Source organism: Triticum aestivum, chromosome 6B (genome assembly GCF_018294505.1).
Source record: "Triticum aestivum cultivar Chinese Spring chromosome 6B, IWGSC CS RefSeq v2.1, whole genome shotgun sequence".
NCBI lineage: Eukaryota > Viridiplantae > Streptophyta > Magnoliopsida > Poales > Poaceae > Triticum > Triticum aestivum.
In genome coordinates this window covers 575,860,689-575,887,478 of record NC_057810.1, presented here as the reverse complement: position 1 = coordinate 575,887,478, position 26,790 = coordinate 575,860,689, and the positions used below count along the sequence as shown (strand labels likewise).

At 46.6% G+C, this 26,790-nt stretch overlaps 2 protein-coding genes and 2 pseudogenes across 2 annotated transcripts; 1 reads left to right on the top strand and 3 right to left on the bottom strand.

Annotated features, from left to right (window-relative positions):
• Nucleotides 1-12,742: 12,742 nt before the first annotated feature.
• LOC123140379 (uncharacterized) lies at nucleotides 12,743-12,881 on the bottom strand (annotated as a pseudogene).
• A 2,559-nt stretch (nucleotides 12,882-15,440) lies between these two features.
• On the top strand, nucleotides 15,441-15,579 carry LOC123140383 (uncharacterized; annotated as a pseudogene).
• Nucleotides 15,580-19,570: 3,991 nt separating this feature from the next.
• On the bottom strand, nucleotides 19,571-23,417 carry LOC123138120 (uncharacterized). Its single transcript, XM_044558026.1, has 3 exons — nucleotides 21,857-23,417; nucleotides 20,720-20,827; nucleotides 19,571-20,245 (listed from the first exon to the last, which is right to left on the bottom strand). The coding sequence occupies exons 1-3, from the start codon at nucleotides 22,878-22,880 to the stop codon at nucleotides 19,869-19,871; spliced, it is 1,509 nt and encodes a 502-aa protein (XP_044413961.1). The 5' UTR covers nucleotides 22,881-23,417; the 3' UTR covers nucleotides 19,571-19,868.
• A 187-nt stretch (nucleotides 23,418-23,604) lies between these two features.
• On the bottom strand, nucleotides 23,605-26,194 carry LOC123138121 (F-box/FBD/LRR-repeat protein At1g13570). The gene is made up of 3 exons (XM_044558027.1): nucleotides 25,196-26,194; nucleotides 24,932-25,075; nucleotides 23,605-24,799 (listed from the first exon to the last, which is right to left on the bottom strand). The coding sequence occupies exons 1-3, from the start codon at nucleotides 26,105-26,107 to the stop codon at nucleotides 24,434-24,436; spliced, it is 1,422 nt and encodes a 473-aa protein (XP_044413962.1). The 5' UTR covers nucleotides 26,108-26,194; the 3' UTR covers nucleotides 23,605-24,433.
• Between the last annotated feature and the right edge of the window lie 596 nt (nucleotides 26,195-26,790).

Here is a 26,790-nt window from a genome sequence, read left to right as displayed (position 1 = left end):
CGGTGCCGATGGGGATGCGGAGGCTCTGCATTGCGGTGTGCAACGGATCGGACGGCTTGGTCCGTTCTGCTGCGGCCCTAGCTTCGGCGGCCTTCCTCGTCTTGTTTGATGATGAGGAGGCACCATCGCTGGTGACAAAGACCTCCACATGGACGTCCATTGCCCCGGCGGAAATGCCACCGCCGAGGGAGAGAGGAGGAGTCGGAGTAGCTGAGTACGTCGTTGGGGTACTCGTCGGTCGTGAACGCATCGGAGATGCGTAGCACGGCGAAGGAGGCGGCGAGCGCACCGATGACGTCGTCCGCCAGCGCGACGGACTCGTCGGAGTAGGAGAATGGCCCCGTCTGAAGCATGCTCCCAGCCAGCTCCTTGAGCTACCCCACGGTGGGCTCCAACCGTCGTGGTGGGCGCACGGCAGATGTCATGGGATGGCTAAAGAGAGGAGGAGGCTCGAGGGCGCTTGTAGGCTCCAGAGGCGAGGTTGGTATGAGCGGACGCGGGACGCCGGACATATCCAGGTTCGGGGCTCTCCAGAGAGATAACACCCCTAGTCCTGCCGAGTGTAGTTTGATGTTCGATAGTACAATGTTGCTCCTAGAGCTGTATGGAGGAGGAAGGGAAGCTGGCCAAGGCTTAGGATGCTCCTTCTCTCCGGGTGGATGTTGCTGTTTCGGTGGCTACTTGCTCTCTATGCTCTGTTGCTGCTTACTTCTGCCTTCTTGCTTTCTTTTGCCCGTATGCGTGGGCTCCTGGGGGTTTTATAGACCAAACCCCCAGGGGTACAATGGTAATGTTACAAGTCGGTGGGTCCGGGTTGTCGGTGTCCGGGGACCCGGGCTGGGACCCGCTGGGGGCCTGTGGTTCGTCGGGTTCCCCTAGGCGCGGGCCCCGCATGCCTAGGGGGACTGTGCGCCGTCTTGTCGATCGTCAGGGCATGGCCGAGTTGAGTCGTGTACAGTGGTGCTCCGTCAGGTCGCCGCTTGTTGTCATCAGCGGTGAGGGCGGGGGCACTATAGCCACGCCAGCCCTGGTCAGCGGGTAGGTGAGGGGCACTGTTGCCACGCTCCGGCTGACCAGAGGCATGGGCGGGGCACTATTGCCTTGGTCATCGGTGGCTGAAGACTCGTCCCATCGTACGGCCTGGATGGGACGGGAGCTGACCCGTGGCTGGATTGCGGAGCACGCCACGGGTGGAGCTGACTTGTTGAGGAAGCTTTGGTTGTGCCGGGTTCGGCTGTCTTGTGCTGGTTGTTGAGGCCGAGTCGATGCGTCTTGCCGGGTCGGAGAGTATGGCCGGGTTGCAGGGCTTGGCCGGGTTGAGCGACCTGGCCAAGCGCGTGCCACCTTGAGGGGCGATGTTGGCCCCATTGTTTTTTTGAAAAGGATCCGGGTTCCGTTGCTTGCCCGGGGTTCATCCCCCCGACACCCCCGCTCCACTCGGGCCCCAGCCTCGACTTGCCTACGCCTCCCTTCCATCCCTAGTCTGACCACTGTCTAGGTACCCCCCACACATTGTCGTCCATGGTGGACACCACGCCTAGAAAGTGTTCTGCCAAATTTATTGACGTTTTTGTTGTTTACTTTGACGCAAATAAGATGGATTTGGTCGTGGAGCACTTCTACGTTGGGTCCATGGATTCATCCTCGTCAGATGAGGATGAAACGGCGATGATACTTGCGGTTATTGACGATGTCCAATGTGCGGAGGAGTATGTTCTCAATTTCGAGGGAACAATCAAGGGGCATCGTGATGAAGACTCAACTAGATGGCGAGTCGTTCGTCGGTCCGATCTTTCACGATACTGGCAATAGCACAAGAAATTCCGATCGAGCAAATATGCAAGACCGTAAGATCAAAAGAAACTAGTGTTGAGTAGATTAGATCGGCTCCACGCACAGCAGCAACAAAATCCCAATGAATCAGCAACGAAGACAATATTTGGTGTCCCTCGACATAGGACGTTTTCTGACTATTATTGAACTCACGATGAAACAAAACTTGACCTTCTTTACACAGCGTATCCCTGCTTTTATAACGTGCGCGCAGGCACTTCTCAACCGACTCCATGTAAGCGAATCTGAAACGGACTCTCCTATCCAAACAAAATAAGATTTGACTAATTAATACTCCAGCAACGCTGATCACCTTCTAACTAACCTAGACTTAAAACGTATACGTAACTAGTACTCGTGCAACCTTTGGACTCTACTATAATACCAAGCTAACAAAACTAGTATTTCTTGTGCCGATCGGATCACAGCTTCTTCGGTGGAGTCCTAAAATTTGGTTTAACTTCATCTTGCGGTGGAGAAATCTGAAGTATCATAGAACCAATCTGTATATATGAAAAAGCTTCTAAAATACCAGCTTCTTTCCCTTTTGGAACTGTCACGGTCAACTTCTCATGCATCGGTGTAACTTACTCAACTAGATGGCAAGTCGTTCGTCGGCCCGATCTTTCACGATACTGGCAATAGCACAAGAAATTCCGATCGAGCAAATATGCAAGACCGTAAGATCAAAAGAAACTAGCGTTGAGTAGATTAGATCGGCTCCACGCGCAGCAGCAACAAAATCCCAATGGATCAGCAACGGAGACAATATTTGGTGTCCCTCAACATAGGACGTTTTCTGACTATTATTGAACTCACGATGAAACAAAACTTGACCTTCTTTACACGGCGTATCCCTGCTTTTATAACGTGCGCGCAGGCACTTCTCAACCGACTCCATGTAAGCGAATCTGAAACGGACTCTCCTATCCAAATAAAATAAGATTTGACTAATTAATACTCCGGCAACGTTGATCACCTTCCAACTAACCTAGACTTAAAACGTATACGTAACTAGTACTTGTGCAACCTTTGGACTCTACTATAATACCAAGCTAACAAAACTAGTATTTCTTGTGCCGATCGGATCACAGCTTCTTCGGTGGAGTCCTAAAATTTGGTTTAACTTCATCTTGCGGTGGAGAAATCTGAAGTATCATAGAACCAATCTGTATATATGAAAAAGCTTCTAAAATACCAGCTTCTTTCCTTTTCGGAACTGTCACGGTCAACTTCTCACGCATCGGTGTAACTTTAATATTTCTTGGACGAGTGACAGTAGTCTTGGCATAGATGGTCATATCATCCTGCCCCTCTTGAAATGAAGCCATCCTTGGCTTCAAGATACCTTTAGGGATCTTACAGACATCGTTCTTGATTGCACTAGAGAACATCGGCTGTAACATACGTCGCCTTCCAGAGTCCCAAAAGGAATAAGTGTTGGACCTCCCATCATGTGTAGCTCGATGATCATATTGCCATGGCCTCCCCAACAACAAATGGCATGCATCCATTGGTAGAACATCACAGATAACTGTATCGATATAATTGCCAACCGAAAAATTGATGCGCACCTTGTGAGTAACTTTCAGTTTGCCCAACTGATATAACCATTCGACATAGTGTGGTTGTGGGTGCTTGCAGGTTGGTAAAGCAAAAGCATCCACCAAGTCCTTGCTGACTGCATTAGTGTAGCTTCCACCGTCGATGATCAACTTGCAATTGGTGTTGTTGATCTTGCACTGAGTCTGAAAAATATTCCAACGCTGCCCCTTATCCTCAATGCGATCCTCTTGCACACGCTGCACCATTAAGGACGGATATGATTCAGCAGCTTCAAAACTAGCAGTCACCTTCTCAGCATCTTCAAATTTTTCACTAGAAGTGTCAGAAACTGCCTCTTCATCACTCGCGGATGCATAGCCATCTTTTGTGAGCAATACTCTCTTCTCATTAAGCCATCTTTTGTGAGCAATACTCTCTTCTCATTAGGACATTCACGCTTCATATGTCCCCTTCCTCCACACTTGAAACACTCTATGTCACTGGAACGATTGGTCGACTGTGCACTAGAATCAACCCTCGACGGTCCTGATTTTGAAGCATTCTTTTGCACGGAACCATGAGGGCGATTTGATGTTGCCGTCCTCGAGCTAGGACCGATATCCTCACTCTGATGCTGGGAGCGTCGCCATGTGTTCAAAGTGGTACTGGGAACTGTGTTGACTTGGCGCCGCTTAATCTGTTGTTCCGCACACACAGCTTGATGCACAAGATCTTGTATGTTGTAGTAGACCACCATCTCAACACGTTCCTGCACCTCGATATTTAGCCCGTTAAAGAAACGTGACATGGTCGCCTCCGGATCCTCCGTTGTCCTGTACGTATCATAAGCAATTCCATCTCCTTGTAATATTCATCAACACTCAAATTACCTTGAGAGAGCCGCTGCAACTTGTTGTACATATCTCTTTTATAGTGCTCAGAAACAAAATGGCGCCTCATGAATTCTTTCATACCTCGCCAAGTCGTCGGGCGATGTCTTGAACGACAAATTTGATTCCACCAAATTAGCGCGTAACCGGTAAACTCAATTCCAGCAAGTTGAACTTTCTTCTCCTTGCTATAATGATGGGCATCAAAAATTTGATCAACACGCATCTCCCACTCCAAATAGCCTTCTGGTTCACACTTGCCGGAGAACGAAGGGATTGAAATTTTTATGCGCCCAATTCCATCATCCAAAGGCACACGCACAGCTTGACCAACTCGGTCATGCACTCCACCACGAATGGATGTTTCGGGACGAGGCTCATAGTGTCGTGGTCGTGGCGCGTACCCCGCGTGGTCAATGCCATCACTGAAACCATCATCTCCAGCATGAGGGTGTGCCGCCAGACGGCGATCATGCACGCCAGCATATCCGTCGCGAGCTGGTGGTGCATAATACAGTGGAGCAGCCGGAGCAGTCTGTGGTGGTGCAGAAGTCGTTGTCGGCATATTGATGATGTCTGCCAAACCATCGAACCGAGTGATCAGGACATCTATCCTTTTGCCGAGCGTGTCATGACATTGCTTGATGTAGTTGCATGTGTGGTCAAAACCATCCCGAATATTTTGAGGAATATCATCCGCATACACTGGACGCACTATTTCCTCAGAATCAGTAGCAACCTCGTCACCCTTGTCGGCCGAGGTTGACATCTTAATCAACACAGTACCGTGAACAACCTTAGCTCTGAATACCACTTGATGAAGACTCAACTAGATGGCGAGTCGTTCGTTGGCCCGATCTTTCACGATACTGGCAATAGGACAAGAAATTCCGATCGAGCAAATATGCAAGACCGTAAGATCAAAAGAAACTAGCGTTGAGTAGATTAGATCGGCTCCACGCGCAGCAGCAACAAAATCCCAATGGATCAGCAACGAAGACAATATTTGGTGTCCCTCGACATAGGACGTTTTCTGACTATTATTGAACTCACGATGAAACAAAACTTGACCTTCTTTACACGGCGTATCCCTGCTTTTATAACATGCGCGCAGGCACTTCTCAACCGACTCCATGTAAGCGAATCTGAAACGGACTCTCCTATCCAAACAAAATAAGATTTGACTAATTAATACTCCGGCAACGCTGATCACCTTCCAACTAACCTAGACTTAAAACGTATACGTAACTAGTACTTGTGCAACCTTTGGACTCTACTATAATACCAAGCTAACAAAACTAGTATTTCTTGTGCCGATCGGATCACAACTTCTTCGGTGGAGTCCTAAAATTTGGTTTAACTTCATCTTGCGGTGGAGAAATCTGAAGTATCATAGAACCAATCTGTATATATGAAAAAGCTTCTAAAATACCAGCTTCTTTCTCTTTTGGAACTGTCACGGTCAACTTCTCATGCATCGGTGTAACTTTAATATTTCTTGGACGAGTGACAGTAGTCTTGGCATAGATGGTCACATCACATCGAGTGATGAATCTGAATAGGGCACCGGGCAATGTGATGCTAATGGACGACTATTTTGTCCTTGGTGCGCTATTCGAGTCATTTTTTCATCGTCAATTTCGGATGAGCCGAACTGTGTTCGATTGCCTCTATGTTGGTGTTCGGCCCTATTATGACTAATTCATTTTAAAAGGATTTTGTTGGAAACAATGGATCATCTGATTACTAGAAGTGGACAGCTGCATTGAGGATGCGTGCATATGACACGACGGTATATTCATGGGACAAGTACCTCCAGATTTCTAAAACAACAAGTCTCGAAGCAATGACCAGGTTTGGTATTTGCGGTGGTTAACGTGTTTGGACAGGAGTACTTGAGAGAAGTAACTATCAAAGACACCGCATGACTCATGGCACTGTCGGGAGCAAGAGGGTGGCCAAGTATGCTCGGATCCCTCGATTGCAATCACTGACAACAAAAGAATTGACATATGCTATTGAGAGTGAAATCTTCGACCAGGAGTTTCAATTTCATGGTGAAAATGTTATGCCTTAGCATGGGCGGCAACGTTTGCACAGTTCACTCAATTTCATCATGAAATGCGTGATTGGCAACTCACATCCAATTCCAAGATGATTTGGTCGAGCATGTGTTGACTCATCTTGGCAACCAATAGATGTATTGGCTCCTTTTCTTAATGTATTTGCTATAATTTAAATTTTATTTGGTTTGTAAACTATGAGATTTTATTTGGTTGTAATAAACTATGTGAAATGTATGCAAGAAACTGTGTAGGAAATATGGCATACTGGCTAAGACAAGTAATACATGTGTTAAACCTATTCAATCTCCAGCTCCTTATCTCTATCTTTATCATGTGAAAAATATCAGGACCATAGATAATTTTGTTGTATTGAGATCTAACTCTCGTGGGGTATATATAGAGTACATGAAGGATAGAGGATTAGAGTACAAGACAACTAATACATGTCCTTATCTCTATGTTTATACTCAATTATACTTCTAACACAGACACACCATTTTATTAAGGTAGTGTACCCAGAACCAAAACAAACTTAAAATGGAAATTATTGCGAATTATGCTTCATGTTTGTTCTTGAAGTCAAAACATTATCTATACTTTCCAACGCTCGGCTCTGTCCACTTCTTATAAGCGCAAGTAGTATTGAAAAAGAAATGTTACAGGACCAGCACAAGTGCGGAGCACATAAGAAAATATCGTAAAGATGCTTATGTCTTACATATTGGAGCAGTCTCACAGAAATAAAGTTTAGAAACCAAAATAATACACATCAAATTCTTCCATAGCACCAGTACTAGACAAGCAAATGATTATGATTTAGCGACGGCGGTGGATCCTTGCCAACGCAGCCCAACCAAAGCTTGCTATGAAGGGCCAAAGTGCAGTGATCTCTGAGAACATGTACATACCTATTAGCTGTAGCATCCCTAGGAATAGCCCTTTTCTAAGACATAACGGTCATGCAAGAATAACCAAATTTTATAGCAGCCTCCATATTTGCACTTAGCAACACAGCAGGAGTAATAACACAAACCGCAACAGCGGTATTACGAGCGACCGGAGCAAGGACCCAACACAAAAGCAATAGACATGCATGTGACCGAACTCGATATGAAAAACATGGATACGATAGAGTTCAGTGTGCGGGTGATCAAGTTAACCATGGGAGTTGCAGCAAGCGTGAAGCCGATGGTAGCTAGTGCGGAGCAGATGAAAGCTAATGTGGTGGCCATTATGAAGGCATCAAAAGCAAAACTCCCAACAAGTGTTGGTGTGCCTCCATTTGTATGATCATCAGCTCTATAACCTTCAGGAAGGGCAAAAGTTGCACTGAACGCCACAGTTGCTATTAGGATAGATGCAACTATAAGCACTTGTGCTGCATCTTTGAGCTTCTTTGATTCCCTGTCCTCGTCCTCTGATTTTACACGTCGATTGTATGTTTCCTCGACTTTATCCCGGCGAAGGGCACCATGTTTCGCCCCAACAGACCGCAAGACATTATATATTTGCTTCTCGGAGTTCTGGAATATAAACCAATAGGAATATATGAGTACGAAATGAAGTAATGTGCCATGAATGATACTCCCTCCGTTCCTAAATATAAGGGCCTCTTTGATTCAAAGAATCTTCATAGGATTTTTGAAGGATTACAATCCTTGGGAAATTTTCCTACGTTGGTCGTTTGATTCGTAGGATTGAATCCTATAGGATTTTTTCCTAAGGATTCATTTGTACTACATTTCATAGGAATTTTAGCATCCACTCCAACCTCTTGAAAGAAATCCTTTATTTTTCCTGTGATACAATCAAAATAACTAAAATCCTATAAGAATCCAATGGCCATGTCATTTCAATCCTACATTTTTCATTTTCCTTTGTTTTTCCAATCCTGCGAATCAAAGAGGCCCCAAGTCTTTTTAGAGATTTTAATACGAACTACATACAGATGTATATAGACATATTTTAGAGTGTAGATTCACTCATTTTGCTTCGTATGTAGTCTATATTTGAATCTCTAAAAATACTTGAATTTAAAAACGTAGGGAGTACATTTTACTCAAGGGGCGAACTTGAAAGTAAAGCAGAGAGTATATTACCAGTCCATGACCCAGTCCGCGTGAAAGCTTACTTCTGGATAGATCAAGAGGAGTTTCCCCGTGGTTATTTGTTAGAATCAAATTCACCTTTGGATTCCCTAATAGAGCACAGTATAAGAAAATAGGCTAAGCATTTGATGATCTCATCAGGGACGCATTCGTGTTAATATATAGCACAAGATACATGAGAGTTTGAGGAGGTTGTTTAAGTCTTGGCCCCTAATCCAAGCTATACTAGAGATAAGGCCGGCTACAACAACCTCCCTCGGTTACAATATTATCCTACTACAACCGAACGTACACATATATGTACATACACGTTGACATGCTACAATCTATCTTTTAACATCCTCCCTTAATCTTAACATGTCAAGGTTGAGATTGTTCTTAAAAGTTTGAAGCTGTCGAACTTGTAATGGTTTAGTAAACCCATCTGCAACTTGATCTCCAGTTGGAATGAACTTGATCTCCAAAAGCTTTCGTGCAACTCTTTCACGAACAAAGTGAAAATCAATTTCTATGTGCTTTGTCCTGGCATGAAATACAGGATTCGCAGACAGATATGTTGCTCCAAGATTGTCACACCACAAGTATGACACACGTGGTCTCTCAACTTTTAGTTCATCAAGAAGTGTTTCGACCCACATCACCTCAGCAGTAGCATTTGCCAAGGACTTGTATTCAGCCTCAGTGCTGGAGCGTGAGACTGCTGCCTGTTTCTTTGCAGTCCATGATATAAGATTTGAACCAAAGAACACAGCAAAGCCTCCAGTAGATCTCCTGTCATCAAGACATCCTGCCCAATCTGCATTAGAAAAGGCACTAACAGTTGTTGAAGGAGATTTGCATATTGTCAGACCAATTCCAGCGCTCCCTTGAATATACCTTAGTATTCTCTTTACGGTTGTCCAGTGAACAGAAGTAGGAGCATGCAAAAACTGACAGACTTTATTAACAGAGAAGGATATATCTGGCCTTGTTAATGTTAGGTACTGAAGTGCACCAACTGTACTTCTATATTTGGTTCCTTCTTCTGGACTTAGTAATTCTCCTTCATGCAATGACAACTTTTCAGTAGTAGACATAGGTGTGCTAGAGGGCTTACAATCTGTCATCCCTACACGCTTCAATATGTCTTTGGCATACTTTTCTTGTGTAAGTAAGATACCACCTTCATTTAATCTTTTGACTTCTATGCCTAGAAAATAATGCAACTCTCCTAGGTCTTTGATTGCAAATTCATTTTTCAAATTTCTCACCAAGGCCGAGGTAGTTTTGGATGAGGAGCTAGCAACAATTATATCATCAACATAAATCAACATAAATATGATCACCTTCCCTTTCTGAAAGAAGAACAGAGAAGTGTCTCCCCTTGATGGTTGGAAACCAAGTTGTTGTAGCTTTGAACTCAACCTTGAATACCATGCCCTGGGTGCCTGTTTTAGGCCATACAGAGCTTTGTCCAACCTGCATACATGATGTGGCCTTGACCCATCCTCAAAACTAGGTGGCTGTCGCATATAGACCTCTTCCTCGAGAACGCCATGCAAGAACGCATTCTGTACATCCAATTGACGAAGGTTCCATCCCCTGGAGACAGCAACAGACAAAACAAGCCTAATAGTAGCTGCTTTAACTACTGGACTAAATGTGTCCTCATAGTCAATACCATATCTTTGTTTGAATCCTTTAGCCACTAACCTAGCCTTGTATCTGTCTATTGTACTATCAGACTTCCTTTTAATTTTATATACCCACTTACAATCTATAATGTTTCTTCCTTGCTTAGGTGACACTAGATGCCATGCTTGATTTCTCATAAGAGCATCATATTCATCATGCATAGCACTTTTCCAATTTTTGTTACTCAAAGCTTCTACCACACTTTGTGGTTCACCGGTGGCAGCAAAATTTACAAACTTGAAATTTTTCTTATACCTAACTATTCCATCCTTGGGAACTGTTGGTTTGAAAATACCTTGTTGTGACCGAGTTACTCGTGCAGGCCCGGCGACACCAGTGGAATCGACTGCAGAAAATCCTCCTCCCATAGCCGTATCGGGATCACCAGTGGCCGCAGAAGATCCGCTTCCTTGTACTGAGCGGTCAGGGGAATCCGCCTCGACACTTGAGCGGTCGATCTTCCTTGGATCAGGCGCGGACGGCGACGGCTCCCCGCGAGACGGGCTGCCAGCCTCATTATGACGCGTTGGACTTGTCGCGCACCCAGCGGACCCGATCCGGCTATCGTCGCGTGAAGACAAGGGCGGGCTGGACCCACCCGCTCGTGGCCCGGCTTCTGTCCACGTGTCACGCGCGGAGAGGATGCTCGTAGCCCGCACGCCGTTTTCCTCCTGCATGCCAGGCGCGGCAGGACTGCCACTGCCAGGTGAATCCTCCCTGGGATCTGCGCCTGCTGTGTCTGCGCCAGATCTCTCGGGATCAGCGCATGTCCCTTCCTCGTGTCTTGCGCCTGTGGAGGGCTGATTCTGCATAAAATCATGACCACAAACAGCATTTTTTCCGTGTAAATCAGTATTATGACTAGTTGCCAATTGATCAACACATTCATTACCCCCGTGATCTATTGGATTTAGAAGCTCCGGGGACAAAAGAAGAATCTCTGCCCGTAGGCGAGCGCCGGCATTTGGGTGTAATTCAGAGAAGGGAAAAATTGTTTCATCAAAGACAACATCTCTTGAGATGTATACACGCCCGGTAGAAATATCTAGGCACTTGAAGCCTTTATGCAGGTTACTGTAACCAAGAAAGGCACACCTTTTAGAGCGAAATTGAAGTTTGTGTGAATTGTATGGACGCAAATTTGGCCAGCAAGCGCACCCAAAAATTCTAAGAGATGAATAATTGGTTGTTTCATTGAACAATTTTCCAAGTGGAGTTTCAAACTTGATCACTTTACTAGGCAACCTATTGATGAGATAGGTAGCAGCAATGAAAGCCTCATCCCAAAATTTCAAGGGCATACAGGCTTGAGCAAGTAGAGAGAGTCCTACTTCAACAATGTGACGATGCTTGCGTTCGGCCGACCCATTCTGCTGATGAGCATGGGGACACGAAACATGATGGGATATCCCTATTTCAGTAAAAAAGGAATTCAGTTTCTCATATTCTCCCCCCCAATCTGTTTGAAGAGCAAGAATTTTCCTACTGAATTGTCTCTCAACAAGGTTTTGAAAGTCATGAAATTTTTGAAAAACTTCTGACTTATGTTTGATTAGGTAGATCCATGTGAACTTACTGAAATCATCTATGAAGCTCACATAGTATTTTTTTTCTACCTACTGATTCAACAGCTGGTCCCCATACATCAGAAAAGATAAGTCCCAAAGGAAACTTGGATTCACTTATAGATTTTGGATATGGTAACTGGTGGCTTTTTCCCTTTTGGCAAGCATCACAGACAAGTTCATTATTCGATAGACTAACACATGGAAGCTTATTCTGGCTAATTATTTTGCTAACAATAATTGAAGAAGGGTGTCCTAGATGCCGGTGCCATCTGTCCAAAGATGGAGAGGTGACACTGAGCACATGCTTCTTGGCATCTTGTTCCATGTGTTTTACAGGGTATAGACCTTGTCTACCCCTGCTGCGAAGAAGGGTTCTCTTTGTTGCCGATCCTTAACAAAAAAAGAGTAGGGGTGAATCTCAATGAAGGAGTTGTTATCAACAGAAAGACGACTAGCAGAGATTAAACTTTTATCGGCTTCAGGAACATGAAGGATGATTTTAAGAACAAGATCTCGTTCAGGGGTATGTATGTGTGATTGACCGATGTGGGCAATAGTCATACCTGATCCACTAGCTGTGTGGATTTGCTCGTTTCCCGTGTAGCGGTCGCGAACTGTCAGCTTCTCCAAGTCTCCCGTGATGTGATCTGTCGCGCCGCTGTCAAGATAACAATTGGTATCGACTCCATACTGGGGGGCCGCCATGTTTGCCGAGCGCTGATGCTGCTGTTCTTCTCCCCCCTGGTAGGACGAGTCATACCTCTTCCAACACTTCCATGCAGGGTGTCCAATCTTGCCGCAAATCTGGCACGTAGGCTTGGCAGAGGGATTGTTGTTGTAGTTCCCGCCGCTGCCGCCTTCGTTGCCACCACCTCCCCCATTTCCATGGTTGAGTGGCTTGGAGTAGTTGCGGTTGCGATCTCTGCCGCCACCGCCGCCTTGTTTGTTGGGGAAGCCATGGCCGCGGTCACCGCCGCCGCCGTTTGTCTTGTTGAAGCGCCCGCGCGCCGCCGCGTTTGCAGAAGACTGAGAAGACCCGCCACACAGGTTCATGCGAGTCTCAAAGCTTAGGAGCTGCGAGTACAACTCCGGCACCCCAACAGGCTCGACCCGTGAGCACATGGCAGACACCACGGGATCAAACTCCTCGTCAAGTCCAGCGAGGATGTGGGAGACGACATCTTCCTTGTCCACCTTCTTCCCTGAAGCAGCTAGTTCATCACAAAGTGTTCTAACCTTACCGACATATTCAGCGACGGAGAGGTTGCCCTTCTGGAGGTTCGCCAGGGCAATCCTGACGTTGACGGTCTGTGCGCGGGTATGCGATGCCAGCATCCCTTGCACAGTGTTCCACAGCTCAGCTGCGGTATGGCATGTTGCAACTTGGATGGCCATCTCGCGCGGCAGCGTTGTCAGCAGGTAGGAGAAAACCTGCTGATCTCGCGCATACCACACGCTGAACTCCGGGTTCGGAGCCTTGGTCTTGGTCTTGGCGTCGGAGGAGGTGACCTCCGTGTGCATGGGTGGCACCTCCTGCTCGAGGTCGATGAAGGCCGCCATCTGCGCCCCCCGGATGGCTGAGAGGACGGTGGCGCGCCAGAGTGCCTCGTTTCCTCTCGTGAGCTTCTCTGTGGCGAAGTGTGCAAAAGGAGATGAGGGGAACAAATTTGTGGATGAGTTCGCCATGGATGCAACCGAGGTAGGCTCTGATTACCATATAAGAAAATAGGCTAAGCGTTTGATGATCTCATCAGGGACGCATTCGTGTTAATATATAGCACAAGATACATGAGAGTTTGAGGAGGTTGTTTAAGTCTTGGCCCCTAATCCAAGCTATACTAGAGATAAGGCCGGCTACAACAACCTCCCTCGGTTACAATGTTATCCTACTACAACCGAACGTACACATATACGTACATACGCGTTGACACGCTACAATCTATCTTTTAACACACAGAACATCCTAAAGCTCTGAGCCTGTATAGCTAAGTGCAGTGCAGTGTTTCCGTCATTGTCTTGCATATTGATAATCCAAGCTAAAGATGGATCTCGACATACATAGGAGACTATGAACATTCTTCTTTTCTCGATGGCAACATGAAGGAACGTCCTTCCTTTAGCGTCACGTAGTCCAGCAGTATCCGGACACTCCCGCTGGAAAAACAGTATGGCACTTTTGGCACCTACAGAGGCAGCCACATGTATGGGGAAAGATCCGTTCTTGTCTACTTGATACACTGCTGCGGGGTTAGCCTTGAATACTATGTCGAGCATCCATGGTGATTTCAGGGGAATCCGTACATAATAGTACCATGGGGTCTGCAGAGCAAGTGATACTGCCGATAAAACTGAGTCCACAACGATGAAGCAAAGTGAAGCGGCGTGCTCCCATCTTTGTCCACTTGTGTAGTAAGGCTTTTGTCCCAATGCAGTAGGAACTCTGTCATCACTGTGCAGAATATGTTTTTTAGGTTAGTGAATCAAAAAAGCCTGCATTGTGTGTATTCAATCATGTAGGAATTATCTTAATCTCAGTAGCATTCCATTGAACAAGGCATGTATTTAATTATGTACTACCTATGTATAAGATGTACCTATGTATAAGACGACAACAACGTCAAGTGTAGAGATGATTATGTCTATCTTTCTGTTATCTAGAGAGCGGTTTTAGCATGGAACATCTCAAAATCTCTACTTTTTTTTTGAACAACAGAAGGCGCACAAAGCGCCAAACTTTACTATTCAGCTCAATAACAATGTACAGCATGGATTACAAATCCCTGGAACTGAAAATTGGAAAGAAGAGAAACTACAGGGCAAGATCCATTTCGATGAGCTGAGGCAAAACAGCATATGTCAGGTCCTAGATTAGGCCTAAGAACCTGTTGAGCCATATTGTGGGCAATCCCATTGATCTCCCTAGAAATGTGAAACACCTGAGCATGAAGATCAGAAGAGTGTTAAACATGTCATGTAACGTGCCAATGTGCACCGACCGCACCTCTCCTTGAGTTGTTTTGATATAGATTAGCTTGGTAGTTGGGTAGTAGGATTCTCTCTTATCTCTACCTAGTTGTAACCGATTCTATCTCTTGTTCTCCAAGTCTCAATCTCTGTAACAACTCAATGTATGCATTGTACCAGGGAGGTGCGCCCCTGCTTATTTAGCACGAACCCGTCGCCTCCAACGAGGTAAGACGTTTCCGCAATCGCACATGGTAATCAGAGCCCTTCCTCTTCAATCTAGCTAGCTACCCCGATTGCATCTAGTGCATAGCCATGTCTTCATCCGGCGCCTCCCAACCTAGCCTCAATGGCCAGGTCACCGAGAAGCTCAACCGCACGAATTACGTGCTCTGGCGCACGCAGGTCACACCCCACCCGCGGGGCGCCGGTGTCTTCGGCTACGTCGACGGCACCTCGCCGGAACCGGCCAGACTCCACGTCACCAAGGACAAAGACGGCAAGGAGACTTCTGCGCCCAACCCTGTCCACCCTCTCTGGGTCAGGGAGGAGCAACAAGTGCTCGGCTACCTGCTGAGTACTCTCTCGAAGGAGGTTCTGGTCGCGGTCACCGCGATCACCACGGCGCGTGAACTTTGGGTGGCATTGGCGGGCATGTTCTCGTCCCGCTCACTCAGCCGCGTCAACAACATCCGCACTGCGCTCATCAATGCACAGAAGGGCAACTAGTCGGTCGCCGCCTACTTTGCCTCCCTGTGCGGCCTTGCTAATGAACTCGCCGCCGCCGGGAAACCCATCCAAGATGACGAGTTGATCTCGTACATTCTCCATGGGCTCGACATCGACTACCAGCCGCTCGTCTCCGCCCTCGACGCCCGAGTCACGCCCGTCACACTTGATGAGCTCTATGCCATGCTGAGTAACTTCAATCAGCGCATGGCCCAGTTCCATGGCTCCGCCGGCGGCTTCAAGTCCTCGGCTAACGCTGCATCTCGCGGTCGTGGCGGTGCCCCTCGATCTTGCGGCTCTCCTCGCACAAAAGGGCGTCCCGGAGGCGCCAGCAATGGTGGTGGCTCCTCCAACTCGCGCGGCGGTCGCTCCACCAACCCCAAATCTCGTCGCGGCGGCAGCTCCACCAGGTCTCGTCCGGATGCCCCTCGCTGCCAGATCTGCGGCAAGCTTGGGCACAAGGCCAAAGACTGCTGGTACCGCTACGATGAAGATGACGACGACTCCCAAGATGAGGACAAAGTTGCTGCAGCTGCGGATGGCTCCTACGGCATCGACACAAACTGGTATGTCGACAGTGGTGCTACCAATCACATCACAAACGAGCTCGAGAAGGTCACTATGAAGGAGAAGTACCGTGGAAAAGATCAAATCTACACTGCCAACGGTGAAGGTATGAGGATCAGTCATGTTGGTCACTCGTTTTTTAGTATCCCTCGCCGTAAAATTCATCTAAAGAAAATTTTGCATGTTCCTAGTGCCGACAAGAATCTACTTTCTATTCATAGAATTGCCATTGACAATCATGTCTTCCTTGAATTTCATCCTTTCTTTTTCTTGATCAAGGACCAGGCCACGAAGAAAATACTTTATCGAGGTAGATGCGTTCGAGGCCTCTATCCATTGCTTCCGGAGCATCCAAGATTCAATAAACGAGCCTTTGGTGTTGCCAAACTTTCGTCAACACGGTGGCACGATCGACTAGGACATGCTGCTTTCTCTTTAGTTGAAAAATTACCTAGGAAAAATAAGCTCCCGTATGTTGGTGAGCGTGATCTTGAAACCATTTATGATTCTTGTCAACGAGCAAAAAGTCATCAGTTGTCTTACCCTATATCTACTAGTGTTTCTACCAATCCTCTGCAATTAATCTTCTCTGATGTTTGGGGCCCTGCCCCTAGTTCTGTTGGTAGACACACTTATTACGTAAGCTTCATAGATGACTACAGCAAATTTTCATGGATCTATCTCCTCAAGAAAAGATCCGATGTCTTTCAAGTTTTCCAAAACTTCCAAGCTCTAGTTGAAAGAAAAATTTGAACGTAAAATTATTGCAGTCCAATCGGACTGGGGAGGGGAGTACGAAAAACTCAACTCCTTCTTCCAAACCCTTGGCATCTCACATCACGTGTCATGCCCGCATGCCCATCAACAGAATGGCTCAACTGAACGCAAGCACAGACATATAGTTGAGGTTGGCTTAGCCCTCCTCGTGGTGCATCCATGCCCCTCAAGTTTTGGGATGAGGCTTTTCTCACTGCCGTTCATATCATTAACATGCTTCCTAGTCGTGTTATCAACCATGAAACTCCATTGGAACGTCTCCTTCACACAAAACCCGACTACACATCTCTTCGTGTCTTCGGATGTGCCTGTTGGCCCAACCTTCGCCCATACAACAAACGCAAGCTTATGTTTCGCTCCAAGCAATGTGTCTTCTTAGGGTATAGTGCTCAGCACAAAGGTGTCAAATGCCTAGATGTCTCCACCGGTCGCGTCTACATCTCCAGGGATGTCGTTTTTGATGAAACGAAGTTTCCCTTCGCTGACCTCCATCCAAATGCCGGCGCACTTCTTCGTGAGGAAATTTTACTCCTCTCTCCTCACCTCTCCGGCATTGATCAAGGGGGACTAAACTATGATGATCAACCACTGATACATCCTCTTACTAATGGCACCTTTGAGTTTTGTGATGAAACAGGAGAAACCAGGGAAAACAATGAAGCAAACAGTGGCGAAAACGGCGAAGAAAACGCCTCCTATGAACGACATCTCATGTGTCGCGAGACGGGAGGCAGATCCGCCTCGGGATCCGTTCGGCAGGCGCGGCAGATCGGATCCTCCTCGGGATCCGCAGGTGTAGACGCGCCAGTCGCGCCAGTCGCGCCAGGATTCTGCCCCGTGCCGACCGCCTCTGGGCGCGCCACGCGGTCGCCTTCAATCGGTCGAGACGCGTCTCCCGCACCGCTCCAATCCGCGCCTGACACGCGGCCCCCTGCGACGGGTCTGGGCAACGCGCGATTCGGCGCCCACCCGCGGTGCTACGCGCGCCACGCCCCGGTTCGCCCGACCGAGGTGGGACCAGGAGCAGATGCGGCCATGGTGCCCCGCACTGGTGCTGAATCCAACGGACGAGACCGGCTGACACGCGCGTGTCACGAGGCTGATACGCCATCATGCAGCAATTATGAGCTGCCTCCTTCACCGGGATCTGCTGCTACTGAGGATTCAACGCCATGTCCTGCCACAGAAGATCCAAGCCCTGCAGATTCGGCTGCAACGGTCAGTGAATCCCTCTCGGGATCGGCAACGGCAACTCCTGTTCAGCCCACAGGATCTTCTGCGGCTAATCTATAGATCACCCCATCACCACGTCGCACACGGCTTCAAGAAGGGGTAATACAACCTGTTGATTATAAGCATATAAATAAATATGGCATGATCTGTTCCACAGGCGAACCAGGTGAACCAAACACACTTGAACAAGCTCTTGGTGATGAACGGTGGCAGAAGGCAATGAATGAAGAGTTTATTGCACTAAAGAAAAATAATACATGGCATTTGGTTCCTCCACAGCAAGGTAAAAACTTAATTGATTGCAAGTGGGTATTTCGAATCAAAAGAAAGTCTGATGGAACTATTGATCGATACAAAGCTAGACTAGTTGCAAAAGGCTTCAAGCAACGGTATGGTATAGACTACGAAGATACGTTTAGCCCAGTTGTAAAAGCTGCAAATATTCGTCTTGTCCTGTCTATTGTTGTTTCCAGGGGCTGGAGTCTCAGACAACTAGACGTACCGAACGCGTTCCTCCATGGTGTTCTGGAAGAGGAAGTGTACATGAAGCAACCTCCTGGGTTTGAAAGTAAAAGCAACCCCTCTCATGTGTGCAAACTTGATAAGGCATTATACGGTCTAAAGCAAGCTCCACGGGCTTGGTATTCTCGTCTTTGTCACAAAATGCAAACTCTTGGCTTTGTCCCTTCAAAGTCTGACACCTCACTGTTTATTTACAACAAGTCCAACACATGCATATTTGTCCTCATATATGTTGATGATATCATTATGACAAGTTCATCTGATGAAGCAATCACAGGACTGTTGAAAGACTTGGGGGCAGACTTTGCTCTAAAGGATCTTGGAGACTTGCATTATTTCCTTGGAATTGAGGTGAAGAAACACAAGGATGGACTTCATCTCTCTCAGGAAAAGTATGCCACTGACCTAGTCAAGAAGGCTGGTCTGCAAGGTTGTAAACCTACATCCACTCCATTATCCAGCTCAGAGAAACTATCTCTTACAGAAGGTACACTCTTGAGTCAAGAAGACAACACAAAATACAGAAGCTTGGTAGGAGCACTTCAATATCTCACTCTAACCAGGCCTGATATTTCTTTTGCTGTCAATAAAGTCTGTCAGTTCCTTCATGCACCCACTACTGTTCATTTGGCTGTTGCGAAACGTATAGTAAGATATGTCAAAAATACTTTGAGTGTTGGTCTCAGTTTCAGCAGATCATCTTCTACACTTGTCAGTGCCTTCTCTGACTTTGATTGGGCAGGATGCCTAGATGACAGGCGTTCCACTGGTGGTTTTGCAATATTTTTTGGGCCTAACTTGATCTCCTGGTGTGCTAGAAAGCAAGCAACAATTTCTAGGTCAAGTATAGAGGCAGAATACAAGGCACTAGCAAATGCCACAGCTGAAATCATTTGGGTGCAGTCCATGCTTAAGGAACTTGGTGTGAAAAGTAAGCAAGCTCCTTGTTTATGGTGTGACAATCTTGGTGCCACCTATCTGTCTGCCAACCCTGTGTTTCATGCAAGAACAAAACACATTGAGATAGATTTTCATTTTGTCCGCGAAAGGGTTGCTCAAAAACAGCTTGATATTCGGTTTATACACTCCAGAGATCAGGTTGCAGATGGGTTCACAAAGCCATTGCCAACAAGGAGTTTTGAAGCCTTCAAATATAATCTCAACTTGATGAAGTTGTGATTAAGGGAGGGTGTTAAACATGTCATGTAACGTGCCAATGTGCACTGACCGCACCTCTCCTTGAGTTGTTTTGATATAGATTAGCTTGGTAGTTGGGTAGTAGGATTCTCTCTTATCTCTACCTAGTTGTAACCGATTCTATCTCTTGTTCTCCAAGTCTCAATCTCTGTAACAACTCAATGTATGCGTTGTATCAGGGAGGTGCGCCCCTGCTTATTTAACACGAACCTGTCGCCTCCAACGAGGTGAGACGTTTCCGCAATCGCACAAGGAGAAGAAGAAAAATTCAGCTAGTATTTTCCTGATAGCCCAGGGGATGGCAACATCAGAAGCCTTAGAAGAAGCAGCAAACGATGCCAAAGAGAGACAGTCGGTGAGGAAAGTAGGCTGAGAAATATTAAGGCGATTAGCCACTTGAGCCGCCAAAAGAAGAGCCAAAGCTTCCGCTTTCAAAGGAGAATCTGTATCCGCAGAAGACGCTTGAATCTGAACATTGATTTCCGTCGGGTCTTGTGGCAAACAAAGGTAGACTCCGATACTAGTAGCCACCATTCCTTGAGTTAAACCAGGGATTTTTTTGCACCTGAAAGCTGCATCAGAGTAAACTCTTGGTCCTGTTAGCAGAAGATCAGACTTAATTGTTTTTCCATGCACAGGTAGCTGGTTAACAGTAGGCACATCACAAACAACGTTATTTTGGAGAGAAACATGCATATTATCATTCAATTCAACATCGAGAGCTTTAGCAGCAATATGAATTTGACAGGGAAGAGCTCTCTTCCTATTGAAAAGATGGTCATTCCGAGCTTTTCATAGGCACCACAAAAAATTGAGAATGTTAGGCACATATGCATGGGAATTATTCATGTTAATTAAAGCATGTAAAACGCTATGAATAGTAGGATTGGCTTGAATTAGTGCATCTGTTCTAATGCACCAAGGAGAAGAGAACCAAGCAGCTCTAGCAAAGTCGCAAAGAAAAAACAAATGCATCTCATCTTCTTGCTGTCCACATCTGCAACAAAATTGAGAGATATGTATAGAAAAGCGGCCAGCTCTCAAACCTGTGGGAAGGGCCTCCCGGAGAAGCCTCCAAGCAAAAGTCTTGACTCTAGGAATTATTGTCTTTTGCTTCCAAATCAGCTTTAGAAGATTTTTAATCTGCAAAGAAACTTGAGAAGGAGCAGATCTAGGATTAGCATGAATGTCCTGCAAGCACAATTTATAAGTGGATTTGGAAGTACAATTGTCATTAGGTGTTAGATCCCAGCAAAGTATATCCGGACAGTCCTCTTGAATAATATCAGTTTGAATAATAGCAGTAGCAAGAGGCTGTCGGAAAAGAGAAGAAATCAAATTATTATCCCAAATTTTGGTTCCAGGAACCCAAAGATCTTTAACAAGAGAAGGGTAAACATAACCTGAAGGTTGAACAATAAGGTGATCATAAAGAGTAGTCCAAAACAACTAAAAGCATAACAAGAAGAAAAACAGAGTAACATGCTAGAAATTCCCAGAGAACAAATAAAATATCTGGTTGTTGAGCTGGTGAACCCTGACTTCAAAATCATAAGGCTTGGATTTGAATTGTGGCGGACTCTTTTTTGTTCCAAAACAAGGACGTGAATATCGTTTGCTGTGAGAGAAATTGACAACAAACGTCAGAGTTGCCATGCCAAAACAACTAAAAAAGGTCATGCGTTTGCTAGGGGCTGGCCATGTACGGAAAGAAAAATTGCCAGTGAACAGTGTAATTTTTTAAAAAAAAATGTCATCTGTTTGATTTCGATCACAAGGCCGTAGGGACGTTCGCTGGGAGCTCCTTCCCAGCGAAGGTTCATCCTTTGGTATTTCCACAAAACAAATGAGAATGCACAGCTACATGACAAACAAATCGATCAACGCCTTAAACATCACAAGCACGCTCCACGTAGATATATGTTGTGGTCGTGCAATTGGGATTTCACCTTTTCCGGTGCCCCCAAACAACAGATGATCAAAGACATATATGGCTCAATTGCGCAGTACACAATGCTAGTTTATAGATAAGCAACGATATAACTTAAAACCAGTCAAAAAATAGATAGGTAAAAAAAATGTGAGGAAGCAAGTGAACTAAATGGGGTATACCGTTGCTAGAGTAGGTGAAAAATAAATGGGCACGCAAGTTCCAAAAATAGTTGCTAGTGTTTAGCGGGTACCTGTATCTCGAAGAATACTAAGATGCAAGGCATTTTGTCCGTCTGCTCCGGAATAGGAGAGATTGCCACCACTCATTGCGTGTAAAGTCAGTGCAATTGTACCCTTCTCCAGCAAGACGGCTAGGTACAGTGGTGAAATGCCGCCTGCAGGATAATTAGCCAATTCGCGATCAGCGCCCATCAGCAGCTTGACAATAGCCTGTTCTTCCGGTGCGGCGACCGGACTTTTACCGTCTTCATTTAGGGCACCCTCTGTCTCTGCCTTGCCACGCTTATTCTTTTCTTCTCCGGTGGGGTCGGCGGCATCAAGCAATAATCTCTCCTTGTGACCCAGAATTCCACCGTCTTCAAATCGGACAGCCTCGTGCAGGGCCGTCTCCTGACGCTTGTTTTCCATCCTCAAGAGCTCCAGCTTCCTGCCGTCGCCCTCACACGCAGCTAGATCAATGAGACGAGAAACCATCTTGGAGTTCCCAGCTCGGGCAGCGCAATGCAAGGGTGTGTCACCCTTGTGATTCTGCACAAACAGGAGCGCCCTGTCCCTGTCGTAGACGATGCCGGCATACTTCAAGAAATTCTGGCAATCGCCGTTGCCGGCGACCGCATGTAGTGCGGTATCCCCGTCGGCGGTGACGCCCTTGAGGAGTGCTCCAGCTGCAGGCGAAGCAGCAGGCTGCTGGTCAACGCCCTCTTCTACATCACGACCAGCAGACGCCGCACTTCTTCCCTGGGCGCCGCTGCCTCCCGCTACCAACTCAAGAAATTCAAGAGTGGGAATCATCATTGGTGGATCCCTTGCGTCTTCCCTCTGGAGAAGGGCATTCAGGGCCTCCCAGGAGCCCCTGCGCGCTGACAGAAGCAGCAGGGGATTGATGGCAGCGGCACCAGATTGGTCCTCACTGGGAAGCATCGTCGCCATGGCATCCTCCTTGTTCAGCACATCCTTCAACATGTTGACATGGCCACCGTGTGTGGACACCATCAGCTTGGCATCCATGGCCACTGTGTGGTTTTGATTTTCCATTTTCCCGAGAAAGACTATGTGGGTTGATACAAATGTGAGGATGATGTATGAGGTTGGTTACGCTCCCAACTCCTATCTCGGTGCCCTGTTAAGTCTCTCTCAATACAAATGTATTATGTATTATAGTTGGACGGAGACTTCTCTCTTCCCCGTGATGTGCAAGGCCCCCCTCACAGGTCTTAATCTTAATTATTGTCCTTGGCTTGATGATGACCTGGTCGATGTCTAATCAATCTTCACAATGTCCTCGAGATGTGCAAGGCCACATGAGCACGGGCTCTAAACCTACTATTGTCTTTGTGATGACCTCGATATGTGCAAGGCCACATGAACACTGGCTCTAAACGAAACCTACTATTGTCTTAGTCTATCTTCGTAATGACCTCAAGATGTGCAAGGCCACATGAACACGCTCCTGAAGTTGTGCAAGGTCACATGACCACGCGCCTATCATCCAAATTGTCAATGCCGACCTGGGTCTGATATACTAGTATTATTTCTTTAAATAGAAATAATGGCTGTCGGTAGAGATTTAAATCATTCTCTCGTTCACACAACGACCTGAGGGCGTAATTCACTTCATTTTTCATGGGCATTGCAAAATGAAAAAAGAAAATCACAATCAGGTTAGAGATCCAAAGAGCTGGGCACCCGTTACAAAAAAAAAAAAAAAAAAAAAAACTGGGCACAGCCTTGTTCTCCCGAAGTTGGATGTTTTTTTCATGCAGCATTTCTGCCTGGTAGGAGGTTCCTCTCGTTGCTCCATAGATACAGCCCTTGCAGTGTTTGGTAATAATGCAAGTTTGATTAGAAGTGTACGAGAACTGGTTATTTTGCGTCAAAGGCATATCTGTTTCCATTTTCAAGTTTGTTTCGGTTCTGGGTACACTAGCTTAAAAAAATGTTGTGTGCATCATGTTCGACCCCCTACATTGTTTTTGTGGATCTATAAATGTATTCCCTCTGTAAACTTTATCATTTCTCTCAAAGAAGAAGAAAATGTTACGATTAAAATGCAGGTTAACTCAAGGTTGGTGAGCACTAAGGCAGATAATTTTTTCTACCTAAGGTTGTTTCAAAGTGTTACTATAACAACTGGCCTAGGTCGACTGAAACACTAGAACAAATAATGCATAATAGATTCAAAGTCATGTAGCAATAGAATCTGCAATGCAGAAATCAGAAACACACCTAGATTAAGTAGCCTTCTTCATCCTTATCCTGATCATTGTGAGGCACACGATAAGGTCTACCTAGCTCTGTACACTAATGATAATCAAATTCACATAGGCACCATCGTACACGGGAATAGAAAATGAACCTAACACATGCTAGAAAGCAGCCGCACTATGTTTGGAAGAAGGAGCATACTGGTCTTTACATTAGGAACAAATATGGGGCAGTAGATAAGATGGTACATAACAGTGCATTCTGAATGAAACAAGAACAGACATACTTGCCTACACACTAAACAGTGTCCTTGCATGTAGAACAGTACATGATTAACCACCAAAAAAGCTTTGGATCATGCAAATATATAACCAACCTCAAGTTCACCAGTGAAACGGGTCATCGACAGTAATATCGGATGCTTTCTGGAAGCTCCAATCATTCTGAAGTTCAGGGCCAAGCACCATTATCTGACAGTCACCGCAACATGTTAGACGCGAGAGAGCCACCAATCTGCGTGTCATCTTTCTCACCTTGGCCACCGAAGTAAGACTCTCTCTGTTTAGCAGAACATACAAAGTTTGTAGCACTTCCGCTCTCCTGGAAATGAACTTAAGGAATCGAAGTTCACTTTGATCCCCTCTATATTCATGGACAACCATCTTCTTGACGTGGGACTCGATGCATTCGACAGTAGAGAGCTCCCGCCAGAACTTGGCATGTTTTCTTCCGGTGGGTTCAGTTAAAGACTGAAATATGATATCAGTAAATGGTTCATTAGAGATGGGTTGCGCAAGAAGCAATCATCTTCCATTTCTAATAAATAGCAGTATGAGTGCCAACGGACTGACTAAATAATTGCATGGATACTAGGATTTCACCTCAATGTGCAGTGTGTCAACGTTGGGAAAGCATCCGAGGAAGGCCACCAGCATCTTGACCTCCTTTGAGACACCAAAATTAACCTTAACGGCCAATTTCTTAACGCCCGGAAGCATTGTGCTTGGGCTCGGCAGTATGCCAGGCTGCAGTGGCCAAACGATGCACCAAAAGAGGCAGCATTTTTTCGAAAAGGCAAATATGTCATCTCTATACATCATTGGCAATCTCATTAACTATGTATATACTTGGAAATGTTATTATACCTTGATGGCATTGTCGCCGATATGCAGCCGGTGAGTTCTTGTCTCCAAGAAGCCGAGCGCCCGCAGGCTGGGCGCACAAGCAATCTTGATCATCATAGTACTGTCGTCACGGGGCTGCTGAGGAGAGCCCGCAAGATCCACCAAGAAGAGCCGCTCCAGGAGCGGGGCGTCCACCACGGCGACCTCCTCCGCCGTGAAAAACCAGAGGAGCACACACTGGAGGCTTTTGCTGCGGAGGTGGATGAGATCTGGCGAATTGCTGAGTACGAACGCGAGCTTCTCCAGGACCGGGCAGCAAGCGAGCATGTAGTCGAGGTCCCAGGTGTTGATGACTGTAGTGAACATGCTGAGCTCCCGAAGATGGGGCAGGACGTCGGGTCCGCGGGAGAGACCAACGGTGTCCGGGAACCTGAAGAATCCCAAGAAGAGGCGCTGAAGTGAGGCGCAGCGGAAAATGTCCGCTGGGAGGAGCATGGTGTCGGTGATGAACTGGGAACCGATGACGTCGTTGACGAGGACGAGGTCCTGGATGCCCTTGGCAGCGAGGAGGCGCGGCCACTCTGCGAGCTCACGCTCGTGGGATGCGAACCTACAACGGGCGATGTAGATGGCTTGGAAGGGGCCCGGGTGATCTGCCAGGATGCGGGCGACCGTAGAGGGGAGTAGGTCGACGTCGCTGAGGACGAGCGGGGTGGAGCGCCAGAGGTGGAGCCACTGAGAGGCGATGGCGGCGGTTCGGGCGGCGTCCCTGACGGGGAGGCGAGAGACGATGTTGCGGAGGAGGTCGTCGGGGAGGGCGCTGATGCGGTCCTCGCCCTCGTAGTCAACGGCGGCGGAGAGGGAGGCGGCGATTGCCACGGCATTTCCACCGCTGGGGAGCCAGTCCATGAAATTCTCGACGATGGCGCCCATGGCCGGAATTGAGTGGAGTCGGGACGCGGCGGCGAGTGGAGTGAACAGTGAAGTGGAGGCGCGGCGGCTGTAAGAAGGGAAAGTAAGATAGGGTTTCTACTGGGCCAGCTAAATGTTGGAAGCGCCGTCCTCGCGGGCCCATTCTCCAGTTGATTACCTTGTACGACATTTCACATAAGCTGTTGATAATTTTTGTGTACAATATAGTGCGTGTCACCTCATTTTTAGATAGAAAATACATGTTCAAACATTGTCAAAAAATTTGCAGACATGCATCAATATTTGTACAATCTCAAAAAGTTCAAGCTCCTAATTCAACTTACATTAATAGAAACAAAAAAGACAAGATCGAATGTAAATAGTGTCAAATTAAAATTTGTCTTTTTTGAATCTCTAAATGTACATTGAGTTTTGAGCTGAATTTTTTTTCCAGAGTTGTAGGCATACCCACATGGATGCTGTCAAATAATTTCAGATTCTTTTTTTCAAAATGTTTAAATATGAAAAAAAAATGGCGTTGATCTCACGATCTCACCTAAATGTGAGATCTCATACAAGTCTCTCTCCCCCTACTAATCCGCATCAGATGCCTTCGGTCTAGGGTTTGTAGACTGTTGGTCCTCATGGTCATTGTCTACAGGTGCCACAGGAGGAAACGACTACATGGACCTCCTCCGGCCATC